Raw genomic sequence first — 20,981 nt, 5'->3', positions numbered from 1 at the left:
AATTATATATTATAATTCATATAATTATATACTTCTATTATATAAATTTATTTATAATATGTAGTTATAATATATAATAAATATATGAATCTATTATATAAATCTATTATAAATCTAATTATATTATATATAATTAATGTATTAGAAATACAATTAATATATTTTATACATATATTTGTATGTATTATTAATATAATTATATAAATATATTGTCATGATTACATTATTATTATATGGTTCTATTATTCTGTTGTAATTATATTATTATCATATAATTATATCATATTATAAATATGATTGCCAGGCAGAAGATTTTGAGAATATGGAAACTAGAAGCGAGACTGAAATGAAAGCCAAGCTTTATATTATTTATTATTTCTATTAATAACATATTACATTCAATCTATACTAAAAGAATGGAAGAAGGGATTTCATCAGAAGGCTGGCAAGGAAAAAACTGGAATGATAACAAAATCTTGTGACTCTCAGAGAGTCTGAGCCAGCTGGGCTGTGATTGGCCATTAATTAGAAACAACCACATGAGACCAATCCCAGATGCACCTGTTGCATTCCACAGCAGCAGATAACCATGGTTTACATTTTGTTCCTGAGGCCTCTCAGCTTCTCAGGAGGAAAAATCCTAAGGAAAGGCTTTTTCAGAAAATATCATGGCTACACTGTGTGTAAATGCTACAGGATTTGTGTCTTGTACTGGATTGGTTAGTGAGAATTATGATATTCAACACAGAAGAAGATTTATGGTATTGTAAAGGGAAACTCGCTCTCTTACCCTATAAATCTCTTATCCTCTCATCCCCTTTACCTTTAGGGTTTAAAATATAACACAGGATGGTGATGTAATGATTCTTACAGGCTGTATGTAAATGCTATAGGATTTGTGTCTTGTACTGGATTGGTTAGTGAAAATCAGAATATTCAACACAGAAGAAGATTTATGGTATTGTAACGGGAGCCTTGCTCTCTTACCCTCTTATACTCTCATCCTCTTTACCTTTAGGGTTTAAAATGTAACCCAGTGTGGTGATGTGATGATTCTTACAGGCTGTGTGTAAATGCCATAGGATTTGTGTCTTGTGCTAGATTGGTTAGTGAGAATTATGATATTCCACACAGAGGAAGATTTATTGTATTGGAACGGGAGCCTTGCTCTCTCACCCTCTTATACTCTCATCCTCTTTACCTTTAGGGTTTAAAATGTAACACGGTGAGGTGATGTAATGATTCTTATGGGCTGTGTGTGAATGCCACAGGATTTGTATCTTGTACGGATTGGTTAGTGAGAATTAGGATATTCAACACAGAAGAAGATTTGTTGTATTGTAACGGGAGCCTTGCTCTCTTACCCTCTTACCCTCTCATCCTCTCATCCCCTTTACCTTTAGGGTTTAAAATGTAACACAGGATGGTGATGTGATGATTCTTACAGGCTGTGTGTGAATGCCACAGGATTCGTGTCTTGTACTGGATTGGTGAGTGAGAATCAGAATATTCAACACAGAAGAAGATTTGTTGTATTGTAATGGGAACCTCACTCTCTCACCCTCTCATCCTCTCATCCCCTTTACCTTTAGGGTTTAAAATGTAACCCAGTGTGGTGATGTGATGATTCTTACAGGCTGTGTGTGAATGCCACAGGATTTGTGTCCTAGGTCGGGTTAGTGACAATCAGAATGTTCAACACAGAGGAAGATTTAAGGTCTTGTAACGGGAGCCTCACTCTCCTCCTCTCTTGCCCTCTCATCCTCGCAATAAACCCCAAATTCCACCCCTGCCTTCAGAGATCTCCCCTCTCCTCCCATCCCCACCGTCCCACCCGCGGCTCTCCCACACCAACTCTTTCTTTTTTGTTGTTGTTTTCCCAGGAGTTTTTTGAGAACCCGGCGTTCCGTCCGGACGGGCTGAAGCTGTACCCCACGCTGGTGATCCGCGGCACGGGGCTCTACGAGCTCTGGAAAACGGGGAGGTACCGGAGCTACCCCCCCAGCACCCTGGTGGACCTGGTGGCCCGGATCCTGGCCCTGGTGCCGCCCTGGACCCGCGTCTACCGCGTCCAGAGGTAATTCCCAGCTGGAGCCGCCCCCGCGCTGCGCCGGGAGCGATTCCGGCCTCGATCCGTGAATTACGGCCCCAGATCCGACCGGGCCTTCGTTATCGCCCAGGGGGCTCCGGCCTTTCCTTGGACACTGCCAGGGATTCTCTGGGAATGCCAGCCCAGCCAGGAATCCCTTCCCAAATCCCACCCCAAGCCCAGCCAGGAATTCCTTCCCAAATCCCACCCCAAGCTCCCCTTTTTCCCAGGGAATTCCCTCCATTCCCAGCTCTCCCAGCCTGGCATTGGATCCATCCCCGTCCCAGCTCCTCTCTGGGAAGGAATTTCGGGATCAAGAGGCTTCACTGGGAGTTGGGCACTCCAGGAAGGGTCTCCCTTCCCTTTTCCATCCCCAAATCCCATAAGGAATCCCTTGGAATGAATTCTGAGTGTCCTGGATCCCAGAATCCCAGAATGGTTTGGGACAGGATCCATGGACCTTCAATCCCATCCCATTCCAACCTTGATCCCAGATTGCTCCAGCCTTTCCTTGGACACTGCCAGGGATTCTCTGGGAATGCCAGCCCAGCCAGGAATCCCTTCCCAAATCCCACCCCAAGCTCCCCTTTTTCCCAGGGAATTCCCTCCATTCCCAGCTGCTCTCCCAGCCTGGCATTGGATCCATCCCCATCCCAACTCCTGTCTGGGAAGGAATTTTGGGATCAAGAGGCTTCACTGGGAATTTGGGACTCCAGGAAGGGTCTCCCTTCCCTTTTCCATTCCCAAATCCTATAAAAATCCCCTCAGGATGGATCCATGGTGTCCTGGATCCCAGACTCTGGAATGGTTTGGGACGGGATCCATGGACCTTCAATCCCATCCCATTCCAACCTTGATCCCAGATTGCTCCAGCCTTTCCTTGGACACTCCCAGGGATTCTCTGGGAATGCCAGCCCAGCCCCTCCCACCCTCACAGCCAGGAATTCCTGTCCAAGATCCCATCTAAATCTCCCTTTTCCCAGCGGGAAGCCATTCCCTGTGTCCTGTCCCTCCATCCCTTGTCCCTTTCCAGCTCTCCTGGAGCTCCTTTAGGCTCTGGAAGGGCTCCGAGATCTCCCTGGATCCCTCTCCAGGTGACCATTCCCAGCTCTCCCAGCGGCTCTGCTGGCCCCCTGAGCTTCCCAGCCCCAGACGTGTCCAGAGGTAATTCCCAACTGGAGCGGTTTCCGGGAGGGATTCCGGCCTCGATCCGTCAGTTACGGCCCCGTCTGACTCGGCCTTCGTTATCTCACAGCTTTAATTGCTAATTAAGCAAAGATCGTAGAGCTGGTCCCTCTCTGTGCAGGCGGGAAAGGCCAAGCGGGATGGGGAGGCGGAAGTTGGGAAATGCACGGAAAATTCTGGAGGCGCTGCTGACCGGGGGCTGGGAGGATCCTGAGGGATAATGGGGTGGATCCCGTGGTGGATAATGGTGGATCCCGTGGTGGATAATTAATGGGGTGGATCCCGTGGTGGATAATGAATTGGATGGATGCCATGGTGGATAATGGGTGGATCCCGTGGTGGATAACGAATTGGATGGATCCCATTATGGGTAATTAATTGGATGGATCCCATGATGGATAATGGGATGGATCTCGTGATTGATAATTAATGGGATGGATCCCATGATGGATAATTGGGTGGATCCCATGAAGCATAGTGGGATGGATACCGTGATGGATAATTAATTGGATGGATACTGTGATGGATAATTAATTGGATGGATACCGTGATGGATAATTGGGTGGATCCTGTGGTGGATAATTAATTGGATGGATCCCATGATGGATAATTGGGTGGATCTTGTGGTGGATAATTAATTGGGTGGATTCTGTGAGGGATAATGGGATGGATCCCGTGATGGATAATGAGTGGATTCCATGATGGATAATGGGATGGATCTCGTGATTGATAATTAATGGGATGGATCCCGTGATAGATAATTGGGTGGATCTTGTGGTGGATAATTAATTGGGTGGATTCTGTGATGGATAATGGGATGGATTCCGTGATGGATAATAGGATGGATTCCATGATGGATAATGGGTAGATCCCATTATGGGTAATTAATTGGATGGATCCCCTCATGCATAGTTTGTGGATCCCATGGTGGATAATTAATTGGATGGATCCCATGATGGATAATTAATGGGATGGATACTGTCATGGATAATGAGATGCATCCCATGATAGGTAATGGGATGGATCCCATAATGGATAATTAATGGGATGGATCCCATGCTGGATGATGGATGGATCGCATTATGGATAATTAATTGGATGGATCCAATGATGGATAATTGGGTGGATCCCATGATGGATAATGGGATGGATCCCAAAATAATATGGGATAATTAATTGGATGGATCCCACGCTGGATAATGGATGGATCCTGTGGTGGATAATTAATTGGATGGATCCCATGATGGATAATTAATTGGGTTGATCCCATGATGGATAATTAATTGGGATGGATCCCATGATGGATAATTAATTGGATGGATCCCACGCTGGGTAATGGATGGATCTTGTGGTGGATAATTAATTGGGTGGATCCCATGACAGGTGATTAATTGGGTTGATCCCATGATGGATAATTAATGGGCTGGATTCCATGATGGATAATTGGGTTGATCCCATGATAGGTAATTAATGGGCTGGATTCCGTGATGGATAATTGGGTGGATCCCGTGATGGATAATTAATTGGGTGGATCCCATGATAGGTAATTAATGGGCTGGATTCCATGATGGATAATTAATGGGTGGATTTAATGATAGGTAATTAATGGGCTGGATTCCATGATGGATAATTAATGGGTGGATTTAATGATAGGTAATTAATGGGCTGGATTCCATGATGGATAATTGGGTGGATTTAATGATAGGTAATTAAAGGGCTGGATTCCATGATGGATAATTGGGTGGATCCCATGATGGATAATTAATTGGGTGGATCCCATGATGGGTAATTAATTGGATGGATTCCGTGATGGATAATTGGGTGGATTTAATGATCCTCTCCCAGGATTCCTCACCTGCCTGGACTCTTTTCCCGGATTTTCCCTGGAATTGTGGCAGGGTGGGGATGAGCAGAGGGAATTGGCACAGGAGGAGACAGCTGAAGGCGGGAAACACCGGGAGCTTTGGGAAAAAAAAATAAATCGGGATTTAGGGAAAAGCGGAGCTTCGAAATTATTGAAAAATGAATTTTTGCTCAAAATTCTGTTGATTTTCAAGGACGGGGAAAGGGAAAGGGTCGGGAAGCAACGCTGGGAAAGAGGAAGGGAGTGGGAATGGGAGGGGGGATGAGAGGGAGTCCAGGGAAGGTTGAGATCCGGAATGAGAGGAAATCCAGGGAAGTTGGAGATCTGGAATGAGAGGAATCCAGGGAAGGTTGAGATCCGGAATGAGAGGAATCCAGGGAAGATTGAAATCCAGAATGAGAGGAAATCCAGGGAAGTCTGGCATCTGGAATGGGAGGGAATTCCCAGGAAGTTTGAAATCCAGAATGAGAGGAAATCCAGGGAAATTTGACATCTGGAATGAGAGGGAATTCCAGGGAGTTTCAGCATCTGGAATGAGAGGGAATTTTGGGAAATTTGACATCTGGAATGGGAGGGAATTCCAGGAAGTTTGAGATCCAGAATGAGAGATGGGATGAGAGGGAATCCAGGGAAGTTTGAGATCCAGAATGAGAGGGAATTTTGGGGAATTTGAGATCCGGAATGACAGGAAATTCAGGGAAGTTCGAGATCTGGAAGGAGAGGGAATTTTTGGGAATTTGACATCTGGAATGGGAGGGAATCCCGGAAGTTTGAGATCTAGAATGAGAGGGAATTCCAGGGAGTTTGACATCTGGAATGAGAGTTGGGATGAGAGGGAATCCAGGGAATTTTGAGATCCAGAATGAGAGGGAATTTTGGGAAATTTGACATCTGGAATGAGGGAATTTTGGGAAATTTGACATCTGGAAGGAGAGGGAATCCAGGGAAGTTTGAGATCTGGAAGGAGAGTTGGGATAAGAGGGAATCCAGGAAATTTGAGATCCAGAATGAGAGGGAATTCCAGGAAATTTGACATCTGGAAGGAGAGGGAATTCCAGGGAAGTTCGAGATCCAGAATGACAGGAAATCCAGGAAATTTAACATCTGGAATGGGAGGGAATTCCAGGGAGTTTGAGATCCAGAATGAGAGGGAATTTTGGGAAATTTGACATCTGGAATGAGAGTTGGGAATTCCAGGGAGTTTGAGATCTGGAAGGGGAGATGGAATGAGAGGGAATTTTGGGAATATTTTCATCTGGAATGGGAGGGAATTCCAGGAATTTTGAGATCCAGAATGACAGGAAATCCAGAGTAATTTGACATCTGGAATGAGAGGGAATTCCAGGGAGTTTCAGCATCTGGAATGAGAGTTGGGATGAGAGGGAATCCAGGGAAGTTTGAGATCCAGAATGAGAGGGAATTTTGGGAAATTTGAGATCCAGAATGACAGGAAATCCAGGGAAGTTCGAGATCTGGAAGGAGAGGGAATTTTAGGGAATTTGACATCTGGAATGGGAGGAAATCCGGGAAGTTTGAGATCTGGAATGAGAGATGGGATGAGAGAGAATTCCAGGGAAGTCTGACATCTGGAAGGAGAGGGAATTTGGGGAAATTTAACATCTGGAATGGGAGGGAATCCAGGGAAGTTTGAGATCCAGAATGAGAGGGAATCCAGGGAAATTTAACATCTGGAATGATGGAAGGAATTCCAGGGAGTTTGAGATCTGGAATGAGAGTTGGGATGAGAGGGAATCCAGGGAAGTCTGACATCTGGAAGGAGAGGGAATTCCAGGGAGTTTCAGCATCTGGAATGAGAGGGAATTTTTGGAAATTTGACATCTGGAATGAGGGAATTACAGGGAGTTTGAGATCTGGAATGAAAGATGGGATGAGAGGGAATCCAGGGAAATTTGGCATCTGGAATGAGAGGGAATTTTTGGAAATTTGACATCTGGAATGATAGAGGGAATTCCAGGGAGTTTCAGCATCTGGAATGAGAGGGAATCCAGGGAAGTCTGGCATCTGGAATGAGAAGGAATTTTGGGAAATTTGAGATCTGGAATGACAGGAAATCCAGGGAAGTTCGAGATCTGGAAGGAGAGGGAATTTTTGGGAATTTGACATCTGGAATGGGAGGAAATCCCGGAAGTTTGAGATCCAGAATGAGAGGGAATTTTTGAAAATTTGACATCTGGAATGAGAGGGAATCCCAGGGAGTTTCAGCATCTGGAATGAGAGTTGGGATGAGAGGGAATTCCAGGAAGTTTGAGATCCAGAATGAGAGAGAATTTTTGGAAGTTTGACATCTGGAATGAGAGGGAATTCCAGGGAGTTTCAGCATCTGGAATGAGAGGGAATTTTGGGAAATTTGACATCTGGAATGGGAGGGAATCCAGGGAAGATTGAGATCCAGAGTGAGAGGGAATTCCAGGAAAATTCCAGGAACTTTGAGATCCAGAATGACAGGAAATCCAGGGAAATTTGAGATCCAGAATGAGAGGGAATTCCAGGGAGTTTCAGCATCTGGAATGAGAGTTGGGATGAGAGGGAATCCAGGGAAATTTGAGATCCAGCATGAGAGGGAATTTTGGAAAATCTGACATCTGGAATGAGAGGGAATTCCAGGGAGTTTGACACCTGGAAGGGAATGAGAGGGAATCCTGGGAAATTTGGCATCTGGAATGAGAGGGAATTCCAGGGAGTTTCAGCATCTGGAATGAGAGGGAATTTCGGAAAATTTGACATCTGGAATGGGAGGGAATTTTGGGAAATTTGAGATCTGGAATGAGAGTTGGGATGAGAGGGAATCCCAGGGAGTTTGAGATCTGGAATGAGAGGGAATTTTGGGAAATTTGACATCTGGAAGGAGAGGGAATCCATGGAAGTTGGAGATCCAGAATGACAGGAAATCCAGGGAAATTTAACATCTGGAATGAGAGGGAATCCAGGGAAGTTTGAGATCCAGAATGAGAGAGAATTTTGGGAAATTTGACATCTGGAATGCGAGATGGGATGAGAGGGAATTTTGGGAAATTTGGCATCTGGAATGAGAGGGAATCCAGGGAAGTTTGAGATCCAGAATGAGAGGGAATTTTGGGAATTTGACGTCTGGAATGAGAGGGAATTCCAGGAATTTTGAGATCCAGAATGAGAGGGAATTCCAGGGAGTTTCAGCATCTGGAATGGGAGTTGGGATGAGAGTCGCTGTTCCTGGAGGGAAAATCCGCCCAGCCGGGATTGATAGGGAAAAAAGCAAATTATTTTGGGGATTTATAGGAAAAAAAACCCAAATAATTTTGTGGATTTATTGGAAAATACCAAATAATTTATGGATTTATAGGAAAAAAACCCAAAGAATTTTGTGGATTATAGGAAAAAATCAAATAATTTTGTGGATTTATAGGAAAAAACCCAAATAATTTTGTGGATTTATTGGAAAAAAGCCAAATAAATTTGTGGATTTATGGGAAAAAAGCAAATTATTTGTGGATTTATAGAAAAAAAAACCAAATAATTTTTTGGATTTATAGGAAAAAAACCAAATAATTTTGTGGATTTATAGGAAAAAACCCAAATAATTTTGTGGATTTATTGGAAAAAAAGCCAAATTATTTTGTGGATTTGTAGGAAAAAAAAAACCAAATAATTTTTGGATTGATAGGAAAAAAACCCAAATAATTTTGTGGATTTATAGGAAAAAAAACCAAATAACTTTGTGGATTTATAGGAAAAAATAAATAATTTGTGGATTGATAGGAAAAACCAAATAATTTTGTGGATTTATAGGAAAAAACCAAAAAGTTCTGTAGATTTATAGGAAAAAAAATCATTTTGTGGATTTATAGGAAAAAAATGAAAACATTTTGTGGATTTGTAGGAAAAAAAACCCAAATAATTTTGTGGATTGATAGGAAACAAAAACAAATAATTCTGTGGATTTATGGGAAAAAAACAAATAATTTGGGGATTTATAGGAAAAAAACCCAAATTATTTTGTGGATTTATAGGATAAAAACAAAATAATTTTTGGATTTATAGGAAAAAAAATTTGTGGATTTATAGGAAAAAAAACCAAATAATTTGTGGATTTATGGGAAAAAAACCAAATAATTTTGTGGATTTATAGGAAAAAACCAAATACTTTGGTGGATTTGTAGGGAAAAAAACCAAATAATTTGTGGGTTTATAGGAATAAAAACAAATAATTTTGTGGATTTATAGGAAATAACGAAATATTTTGTGGATTGATAGGAAAAAAAACAAAAAATTCTGTAGATTTATAGGAAAAAAAAATCATTTTGTGGATTTATAGGAAAAACCCAAATAATTTTGTGGATTTATAGGAAAAAAAAAACCCAAATAATTTTGTGGATTTATTGGAAAAAACCCAAAAAATTTGGGGATTTATAGAAGAAAAAACTGAAATAATTTGTGGATTATAAGAAAAATCCAAATAATTTGTGGATTTATAGGGAAAAAACCAAATAATTTGTGGATTTATAGAAAAAAACCCCAAATAATTTGTGGGTTTGTAGGAAAAAAAATTTTGTGGATTTATAGGAAAAAACCCAAATTATTTGTGGATTTATAGGAAAAAAACCCAAATCATTTGTGGATTTATAAGAAAAAAATGAAAAAAATTTGTAGATTTATAGGAAAAAAACCAAATAATTTTGTGGATTCATAGGAAAAAAGCCCAAATAATTTTGTGGATTTATAGGGAAAAAAAAAAACCAAATAATTTTGTGGATTTATAGGAAAAAACCCAAATAAATTTGTGGATTTATGGGAAAAAAGCAAATTATTTGTGGATTTATAGAAAAAAAAACCCAAATAATTTTGTGGATTGATAGGAAAAAAAAAGAAAATAATTTTGTGGATTGATAGGAAAAAACAAATAATTTGTGGATTTATAGAGAAAAAAACCAAATAATTTTGTGGATTGATAGGAAAAAAACCCCAAATAATTTTGTGGATTTATAGGAAAAAAACCTAAAAAATTTGGGGATTTATAAAAAAAAAACCCAAATAATTTTGTGGATTTATAGGAAAAAAATGAGAAAATTTTGTGGATTTATAGGAAAAAAGCCAAATAATTTGTGGATATATAGGAAAAAAAAATTTGTGGATTGATAGGAAAAAACCAAATAATTTTGTGGATTTATAGGAAAAAAAACCCAAATAATTTTGTGGATTGATGGGAAAAAAACCCAAATAATTTGTGGGTTTATAGAAAAAAACCCAAATAATTTTGTGGATTTATAGGAAAAAAAGCCAAATAATTTGTGGGTTTATAGGAAAAAACCAAATAATTTGTGGATTTATAGGAAAGAAAAAAAACAAAAAAATTTTTGGATTGATAGGAAAAAAAACAAATAATTTTTTGGATTTATAGGAAAAAACATATAAATTTTTGGATTTATAGGAAAAAAAACCAAATTATTTTGTGGATTGATAGGAAAAAAAACCCAAATAATTTTGTTGATTTATAGGAAAAATCCAAATAATTTGTGGATTTATAGGAAAAAAACCCAAATAATTTTGTGGATTGATACGAAAAATCCAAATATTTTGTGGATTTATATGAAAAAAGCAAAATAATTTTGTGGATTGATAGGAAAAAAACCAAAAAATTCTGTAGATTTATAGGAGATGCTGGATGAGGCTTGGGATGGGATTTCAGGTCCTTTCCAGCCCTTTCATTTTGCTTCTATAAAATAAAATAAATTTGGGGTTTTTTTCCCCCTTTTCCCCAATTTTGGACTTTTTAAAATTCCTTGATTTTTTTTTTTACCCAGTTCCTGCCCAAAAAAATCCAGGAAAATCCACCAGGAATTTATTCCATGGATCTGGGATGGAAAAGCAGCCTGGATTTATTAATTAATTAATTTATTAATTTAGTTAATAATTTAATAATTTATTATTTTATTAATTTATTGTTTTATTAATTTATTAATTAATTAATTTATTAATTTATTAATTTATTTTTGGGATATTCAGCGGAGAAAACAAGGAAGGAAAACTCAGCCAGGAACATTTGGGACCAACCTGGTGCAAACTGAATTCCTGTTCCTGATTTCCCTGGAAATCCGAGGGGTTTTGGGAGGAAAAGATGGAATTTGGGTGGGAATCTGAGGGATTTTGGGATGAAAAGATGGAATTTGGGTGGGAATCTGAGGGATTTGGGGGGAAATCTGAGGGATTTTTGTGAACAGGTGGAATTTTCATGGAATTTAGCTGGAAATCTGAGGGATTTTGATGTAAATCTGAGGGAATTTTGGGATGAAAAGATGGAATTTTGGTGGAAATCTGAGGGATTTTGGTGGAAATCTGAGGGATTTTGGGTGAACAGGTGGAATTTTGGTAGAAATCTGAGGGATTTTGGTGGAAATGAGAAATTTTGGGATGAACAGGTGGAATTTTAATGGAAATCTGAGGGAATTTGGGTGGAAATCTGAGGGATTTTTGTGAACAGATGGAATTTTGGTGGAAATGAGAAATTTTGGATGAACAGATGGAATTCTGGTGGAAATCTGAGGGATTTTGGGATGAAAAGATGGAATTTTAGTGGAAATTTGAGGGATTTTGGTGGAAATCTGAGGGATTTTGGTGGAAATCTGAGGGATTTTGGTGGAAATCAGGTATTTTTGTGAACACATGGAATTTTGGTTGAAAATCTGAGGGATTTGGGCTGAACAGGTGGAATTTTAATGAAAATCTGAGGGATTTTAATGGAAATCTGAGGGATTTTGGTGGAAATCTGAGGGATTTTGGTGGAAATCTGAGGGATTTTGGGTGAACAGGTGGAATTCTGGTTGAAATGAGAAATTTTGGGTGAACAGATGGAATTCTGGTGGAAATCTGAGGGATTTTGGTGAAATCTGAGGGATTTTAGTGGAAATCTGAGGGATTTTGATGGAAATCTGAGGGATTTTGGAATGAACAGGTGGGATTTTGGTGGAAATGAGAAATTTTGGATGAACAGATGGAATTCTGGTGGAAATCTGAGGGATTTTGGTGGAAATCTGAGGGATTTGGGGTGATCAGGTGGGATTTTGGTGGAAATCTGAGGGATTTTGGGATGAAAAGATGGAATTTTAGTGGAAATCTGAGGGATTTTGGAGGAAATCTGAGGGATTTTGGTGGAAATCTGAGGGATTTTGGGTGAACAGGTGGAATTTTGGTAGAAATCTGAGGGATTTTGGTGGAAATGAGGGATTTTTGTGAACATGTGGAAATTTGGTGGAAATCCAAGGGATTTTGGGTGAACATGTGGAATTTTGGTGCAAATCAGGGATTTTGGTGGAAATCTGAGGGATTTAGGATGAACAGGTGGAATTTTCGTGGAATTTTGGGTGAACAGGTGGAATTTGGGTGGAAATTGAGGGATTTTGATGGAAATCTGAGGGATTTTGGTGAACAGGTGGAATTTTGGCAGAAATCTGAGGGATTTTGGTGGAAATCTGAGGGATTTTGGGATGAAAAGATGGAATTTGGGTGGAAATCTGAGGGATTTTGGGATGAACAGGTGGAATTTTCATGGAAATCTGAGGGATTTTGGTGGAATTTTGAGGGATTTTGGTGCGAATCCTTGGGATTTTGGTGACCAGTGTCCGTTTTTCGGGAATACCCAACCCCTCCATGGATCTGTTGTGATTCTGGTGGATTTTCCCCGAATTTCCCAATTTCTGCTCTCCAGCAGCAGCTGATGAAGAACACCTGGATAATCCTGGATAATCCCTGGTTTTTTATTTTTCCCATATTCCAAATTAATTGAAAAACCGGGAGCAAAACCCCATTTTTAGGATTTTTAAAGATTTATATTCACATTTTTTTCCTCTTAAAAAAAAATCTCTGATTTCTTCTTTGCATTTTTCTTCATTTCCCATTTTTACTTTTCCCTTCATTTTCCTCCTGCTTTTATTGGGGTTTTTAATTTGGGGTTTTTCATTTGGGGTTTTTCATTTGGGGTTTTTTATTTGGGGTTTTTTATTTTGGGTTTTTCAATTGGGGTTTTTTACTTGGGGTTTTTTATTTTGGGGTTTTTCATTTGGGGTTTTTTATTTGGGGTTTTTTATTTTGGGGTTTTTCATTTGGGGTTTTTTATTTGGGGTTTTTCATTTGGGGTTTTTTATTTGGGGTTTTTTATTGGGGTTTTTTATTGGGGTTTTTTATTTGGGGTTTTTCTATTCGGGGTTTTTTATTTGGGGTTTTTCATTTGGGGTTTTTTATTTTGGGGTTTTTTTATTTGGGGATTTTCATTTGGGGTTTTTTATTCGGGGTTTTTCATTTGGGGTTTTTCATTTGGGTTTTTTTTATTTGGGGTTTTTTTATTTGGGGTTTTTCATTTGGGGTTTTTTCATTTGGGGTTTTTCATTTGGGGTTTTTTCATTTGGGGTTTTTTATTTGGGGTTTTTCATTTTTGGTTTTTCATTTGGGGTTTTTCATTTGGGGTTTTTTCATTTGGGGTTTTTCATTCTGGGTTTTTTATTTGGGGTTTTTTATTGGGGTTTTTTATTTTGGGGTTTTTCATTTGGGGTTTTTCATTTGGGGTTTTTCATTTGGGGTTTTTTCATTTGGGGTTTTTTATTTGGGGTTTTTCATTTGGGGTTTTTTATTTGGGTTTTTTCATTTGGGGCTTTTCATTTGAGGTTTTTTATTTTGGGGTTTTTCATTTGGGGTTTTTCATTTGGGGTTTTTCATTTGGGGTTTTTTCATTTGGGGTTTTTTATTCGGGGTTTTTTTATTTGGGGTTTTTTATTTGGGGTTTTTCATTTGGGGTTTTTTATTTGGGGTTTTTTTATTTGGGGTTTTTCATTTGGGGTTTTTCATTTGGGTTTTTTCATTGGGGGTTTTTATTTGGGGTTTTTCATTTGGGGTTTTTTTATTTGGGGTTTTTTATTTGGGGTTTTTCATTTGGGGTTTTTTATTTGGGGTTTTTTTATTTGGGGTTTTTCATTTGGGGTTTTTCATTTGGGGTTTTTTATTTGGGGTTTTTCATTTGGGGTTTTTTATTTGGGGTTTTTCAATTGGGGTTTTTTAATTTGGGGTTTTTCATTTGGGGTTTTTCATTCTGGGTTTTTTATCTGGGATTTTTCATTTGGGGTTTTTCATTCAGGGTTTTTCTATTTGGGGTTTTTCATTTGGGGTTTTTCATTTGGGGTTTTTTATTTGGGGTTTTTCATTTGGGGTTTTTCATTTGGGGTTTTTCATTTGGGGTTTTTTATTTGGGGTTTTTCAATTGGGGTTTTTTAATTTGGGGTTTTTCATTTGGGGTTTTTCATTCTGGGTTTTTTATCTGGGATTTTTCATTTGGGGTTTTTCATTCAGGGTTTTTCTATTTGGGGTTTTTCATTTGGGGTTTTTTATTTGGGGTTTTTCATTTGGGGTTTTTCAATTGGGGTTTTTTTATTTGGGGTTTTTTATTTTGGGGTTTTTTATTTGGGGTTTTTTATTGGGGTTTTTCAATTGGGGTTTTTCATTTGGGGTTTTTTATTTGGGGTTTTTTCATTTGGGGTTTTTCATTTGGGGTTTTTTATTGGGGTTTTTTCATTTGGGGTTTTCCATTTGGGGTTTTTTATTTGGGGTTTTTTATTTGGGGTTTTTCATTTTGGGGTTTTTTCATTTGGGGTTTTTTCATTTGGGGTTTTTTATTCGGGATTTTTTATTTGGGGTTTTTTATTGGGGTTTTTCATTTGGGGTTTTTCATTTGGGGTTTTTCATTTGGGGTTTTTTATTCGGGATTTTTTATTTTGGGTTTTTTATTTGGGGTTTTTCATTTGGGGTTTTTCATTTGGGGTTTTTAATTCAGGGTTTTTTATTTGGGGTTTTTTATTTGGGGTTTTTCATTTGGGGTTTTTCATTTGGGGTTTTTTATTTCCAACTCAACCAAAGCCTTGAAACCAAAAGGGAATTCAGCGAATTTGGGAATTCAGCGATTCAGGGCAATTTTTTGGTGAATTCTCTGCTGATTGAGCTGTTTAAAATTTGGATTTTCCAATTTATTTTTATTTTTGCAGGGATATCCCAATGCCTCTGGTGAGTTCTGGGGTGGAGCACGGGAACCTGAGGGAGCTCGCCCTGGCCAGGATGAAGGACCTGGGCACACAGGTAAATTTAAAATAAAATAAATAAAATTAATAATAATTTAAAATAGTTGATAAATGTTTTATAAATCATTTCTATTTATTTATAGTAATAAAATATATTGTAATGTTTAAGTTATTTTTTTTAATAATAAATAATGAAGAAAAATCCTCTCTGGTTGTGTTGAAGGAGATTTGATGGCTCCACACAAATCAGGAGGTGAAAAGAACCAGATTTGGCTTAAAAAAACCAAAAAAACAACAAAAAAAGCAGATTTGGCTTAAAAAAAAAAAAAACCAAAAGGACCAAATCTGGCTTAAAAAAAATCAACCAAAAGAATCAGATTTGGCTTAAAAGGCTCAAAAAAAACCCCAGGGATTTGGGCTGGAATTCCCAGAGAATCCCTGGCAGTGTCCAAGGAAAGGCTGGAAAATCCCGGAATTGTGGGATGGGATTGAAGCTCCATGGATCCCATCCCAAACCATTCCAGGATTCTGGGATCCAGGATCCATCCCCAGGGATTTTATGGAATTTGGGGAGTCCCAAATTCCCAGGGAATTCCCAAAATTCCTTCCCAGAGAGGAGCTGGGATGGGGATGGATCCAACCCAGGCTGGGAATGGAGGGAATTCCCTGGGAAAGGGGGAATGGGATTTGGGAAGGAATTCCTGGGGTATCCCAAAAAACCCCAAATCCCACAGAAAATGTCAAATCCCCCCCAAAAAATCCCAAAAAAATCCCTTTAAATTTGGGAGGGATTTGGGCTGGAATTCCCAGAGAATCCCTGGGAAAGGCTGGAAAATCCCAGAATTGCGGGGTGGGATCGAAGCTCCATGGATCCCATCCCAAACCATTCCGGGATTTTGGGATCCAGGACACTCGGGATCCATCCCGGGGGGTTTGGAACCAGGGAATTTCTGGAATTTTCCGGAACTTTCCGCGCTCAGGGCTTTCCTTCCCTGTTTTCCCAGTGCCGCGACGTGCGGACGCGGGAGGTCGGGATTCGGGAGATCCACCACAAAGTGAGGCCCTACCAGGTAAAAATCCCAAATTTTTATGGATTCCCAAGGAAATTCCTGGAATTCCTGTGGACCTGCCCTGGGAGTGGGGTGCATTCCATGGAGCGCTCCCAGCTCCCCTTTGTTCCCTGGAAAAATCGGGATTTTGGGAATTTTGGGAATTTGGGAAATCCAATGGCAGCTGGGTCTGTTGGGAGTCAGGATGGGGAATTTAGGGCTTTTTTTGGGGGAATTTCCATGGGTTTGAGGGAAAGGGTGGGGATTGAAATATGGATTTAAATGTGAAAAAATGTGTAATAAAATGCATTTATAAATGTAAATGTAAATGTAACTATAAATATAAATATAAATATAAATATATACAAATACAAATACAAATACAAATATAAATATAAATATAAATATAAATATAAATATACATATACATATACATATACATATACATATAAATAAATATAAATATAAATATATAAACATTTTATATTTCTATTGCATATAAAATATATATTCTAATGCATATAAAAGATGCATTTTCTATATTACATATTTATATAACATAGATATTATATCTTTTATATAATATATGTTATATATAATGTGTTATATATGATATAATTATATATAATGCTATATATAATATATATAATGTTATATATAGTGTTATATATAATGTATATAATATATATGCATATAATATATATAATATATAGATAATGTATAAAAATGTGTTGTGTATATGATATATATTATATATTATATATATTTTATATATATTTATATATATCTATCTTTATATATATTTATATATAAATATATATTTATTTATATATCTTTATATATATATTTATATATATATTTATATATACCCTATATATATCCTATATATATATATTTATATATATATTTATATATATTTATATATATATATTTATATATATCCTATCCCAAATATATACAATATATAAATATATTGTAAATATTAATTTATAAATATAAATATAAATATATATTATATATTATATACTATATATTATATAGTATATATTATATATTATATACTATATCTTATATCTTATATATTATATACTATATATTATATCTTATATCTTATATCTTATATCTTATATATTATATATTATATACTATATACTATATACTATATATTATAGACAAATTATATATTATATAATATATTATATATATTTTCATATATTATTTAGAAATATATACTGTTATATATAAAAATATATAATAAAAATATCTATACTATATAAAAAATATAAAGTATATATATACTTTTATATATATAAAGTATATAATAAATCTAAATATAAATGTTTCGATTTATTATATATTTTATATATATATAAAAGTGTATTTAGAAGTGTAATTTCTGTTTAACCCTGCATTTTTCTGTGAGTGTGTTGATTCTGCTCACACATTTTGGGGTTTCCATCCCCAAAATCCTAAAATGATCCCTTAGGAGGAGTCTCTGGCTCATGGGAGAGAGAGGAAAACCTGGAATGCCTCGGGCTGGAATGGGATCATCCCGGGAATTCCCATATCCAGGGAGTTCCCATGTCCTGGGAATTCCCATATCCTGGAAATTTCCATATCCTGGGAATTCCCATATCCTGGGAGTTCCCATATCCAGGGGATTCCCATATCCTGGGAGTTCCCATATCCTGGGAGTTCCCATATCCTGGGAGTTCCCATATCCAGGGAATTTCCATATCCTGGGAGTTCCCACATCCTGGGGATTCCCATATCCAGGGAGTTCCCATGTCCTGGAAGTTTCCATATCCTGGGATTATTCATATCCCAGGAATTTCCATATCCCAGGAATTCCCATATCCTGGGAATGTCCACATCCTAGGAATTCCCATATTCTGGTAATCTCCATATCCTGGGAATGTCTGTATCCTGGGAATTCCCATATCCTGGGAATATCCATGTCCTAGGAATTCCCATATCCTGGAAGTTTCCATATCCTGGGAATTCCTTATCCTGGAAATTTCCATATCCTGGAAATTCCCGTATCCCAGGAATATCCATGTCCTGGAAATGTCCATATCCTGGGATTATTCATATCCCAGGAATTTCCATATCCCAGGAATTCCTGTATCCTGGAAATGTCTATATCCTGGGAATATCCATGTCCTAGGAATTTCCGTATCCTGGGAATGTCCATATCCTGGAAATTCCCATATCCAGGGAGTTCCCATATCCTGGGAATTTCCATGTCCAGGGAATTCCCATATCCTGGAAGTTTCCATATCCTGGAAATTCCCATATCCTGGGAATTTGTATATCCCAGGAATATCCATGTCCTGGAAATTTCCATATCCTGGGATTATTCATATCCCAGGAATTTCCATATCCCAGGAATTCCCATATCCTGGGAATGTCCACATCCTAGAAATTCCCATATCCTGGGAATCTCCATATCCTGGGAATGTCTGTATCCTGGGAATTCCCATATCCTGGGAATATCCACGTCCTAGGAATTCCCATATCCTGGGAATCTCCATATCCCGAGAATTTCCATGTTCTAGGAATTCCCATATCCTGGAAATTCCATATCCTCAAAGTTTCCATATCCTGGAAATTTCCATGTCCTGGAAATGTCCATATCCTGGGAATATTCATATCCCAGGAATTTTCATATCCCAGGAATGTCCACATCCTAGGAATTCCCATATCCTGGAAATTCCATATCCTCGAAGTTTCCATATCCTGGGAATTCTCACATCCTGGAAATTCCCATATCCCAGGAATTCCCATATCCCAGGAATTCCCATATCCCGGAAATTCCCATATCCATGGAATTCCCTCTTCCCGTTCCCCCGCTGACGTTCCGGAAGGCCCCGAGCGATTCTGGATTTTACTTCCAATAAATTCAATTCCACCTGGAATTGTTGGGGTGCTGGAAAAAGCTGGATCAGGAATCCACTCCCAAACCCCCCTCCCCATCCCAATTCCCAAACTGAGCCACAAATTCCCGGATTTCCTCTTCATTCCTGCTTTGGAATTCCACGGATTCCTCAGGCTTCCAGGAGTTTGGGGAACATTCCCCGAGTTCAGAAAATTTTTTCCAGTCAGAGATTCCAGGGAATTTTATTCCCTTTTTTTTTTTTTAATTTTTCCTTTTTGATGAGTGAAATAAATCAAAATTCCCAATAAATCTCCCCGTTTTTCCGGGATTCCCGCAGGGATCCGAGGCCGCCCCGGCTCCCGGGAATCGGGGATTTTTTTTCCCGCCTTTCCGCCGGATCTCATTTGAATTGCAAATCTGGGGCGGGGGAGCTCATCCCGCGCTTTTCCAAGCGGAAAATTCCCTTTGTTCGGGCGGGCGGGTGACGGGCAGGAGCGGGAATCCCGGGAAAAGCGTTTTCCATGGATGTTTGGGGCGCTCTGTGAGCAACCAACATCGTCCCCCTGACGGGAGAGGGATCCTGGCTCCGATTAATCAATCAATTAATCAATTAATTATTAATTAAACGGCTCCGGGGCGGGGTTCTGTGACAGAAATCTGAATTTCGGGGCGGTTTTTCCAGGCCTGGGTTTTTATGGATCTGTCGGGAGGGGCCGGGAATGCTGAAGGATGAAATTGTTGCTGCGAGGAGACCTCGGAATGATGGATCCAAGAGGGGTCGGATCCCAGCTCCTGGAAAACAGAGGGATCCTCTGGGAATAACGAGGGATAAATAAATAAATAAAGCGCAGTTTGGGGCTGGTGTGGGCCCAGACAGGTTCCAGATATTTCTTGGGATTTCCCAGGGAAAAGGGAAGGGTTGGGGACAGGGAATTGTCCCTGAAGTGTTGAGGGACGGCCTGGAAAGGGTTGGGAGCAGTTTGGGATCGGGGCTGGGAATGGGATGGGATTGAAGGTCCATGGATCCCATCCCAAACCATTCCAGAGTCTGGGATCCAGCACACTCAGGATCCATCCTGAGGGGATTCCTTATGGAATTCAGGGATGGAAAAGGGAAAGGAGACCCTTCCTGGAGTCCCACATTCCCAGTGAAGCCCCTGTATCCCAAAATTCCTTCCCGGAGAGGAGTTGGGATGGGGATGGCTCCAGTGCCAGGCTGGGAGAGCTGGGAATGGAGGGAATTCCCTGGGAAAGGGGAGCTTGGGGTGGGATTTGGGAAGGGATTCCTGGCTGGGCTGGCATTCCCAGAGAATCCCTGGCAGTGTCCAAGGAAAGGTTGGAGCAATCTGGGATCAAGGTTGGAATGGGATGGGATTGAAGCTCCATGGATCCCGTCCCAAACCATTCTGGGATCCAGGACACTCAGGATCCATCCCCAGGGATTTTTATGGAATTCAGGGATGGAAAAGGGAAAGGAGACCCTTCCTGGAGTCCCCAGTTCCCAGGGAAGCCCCTGGATCCCAAAATTCCTTCCCAGAGAGGAGCTGGGATGGGGATGGATCCAATGCCAGGCTGGGAGAGCTGGGAATGGAGGGAATTCCCTGGGAAAAAGGGGAGCTTGGGGTGGGATTTGGGAAGGGATTCCCGGCTGGGCTGGAATTCCCAGAGAATCCCTGGCAGTGTCCAAGGAAAGGCCGGAGCCCCCTGGGATGGCAGAAGGTGTCCTGAGAATGGGACCGGAGATCCCTTCCCGCCCAAACCATTCCATGATTCCGTGCCAGAGCTGGGATTCCCGTCTGGAATCAAACTGGATTTAGGGAAGTTCTTCCTGTTTGCTGGAAGAATATCAACGAATCCATGGGAT

At 39.3% G+C, this 20,981-nt stretch overlaps 1 protein-coding gene across 3 annotated transcripts in view; it reads left to right on the top strand.

Moving 5' to 3' along the window:
• The window catches only part of ELP3 (elongator acetyltransferase complex subunit 3), a 154,964-nt gene that overhangs the window by 109,742 nt on the left and 24,241 nt on the right, over positions 1–20,981 (top strand). For 2 of the 3 annotated variants that reach the window (XM_077176463.1, XM_077176465.1), the window contains exons 10-12: positions 1,884–2,077; positions 15,158–15,248; positions 16,195–16,260. In XM_077176463.1, coding sequence (XP_077032578.1) covers positions 1,884–2,077; positions 15,158–15,248; positions 16,195–16,260 — 351 coding nt within the window. The remainder of the gene's footprint in view (positions 1–1,883; positions 2,078–15,157; positions 15,249–16,194; positions 16,261–20,981) is intronic. The other variant, XM_077176464.1, reaches the window with a different exon arrangement.

Source organism: Agelaius phoeniceus, chromosome 3 (assembly GCF_051311805.1).
Source record: "Agelaius phoeniceus isolate bAgePho1 chromosome 3, bAgePho1.hap1, whole genome shotgun sequence".
In the NCBI taxonomy this organism is placed as follows: domain Eukaryota; kingdom Metazoa; phylum Chordata; class Aves; order Passeriformes; family Icteridae; genus Agelaius; species Agelaius phoeniceus.
Note: the sequence above shows the minus strand (reverse complement) of the source record. Positions and strands in the feature narration are given on the sequence as shown.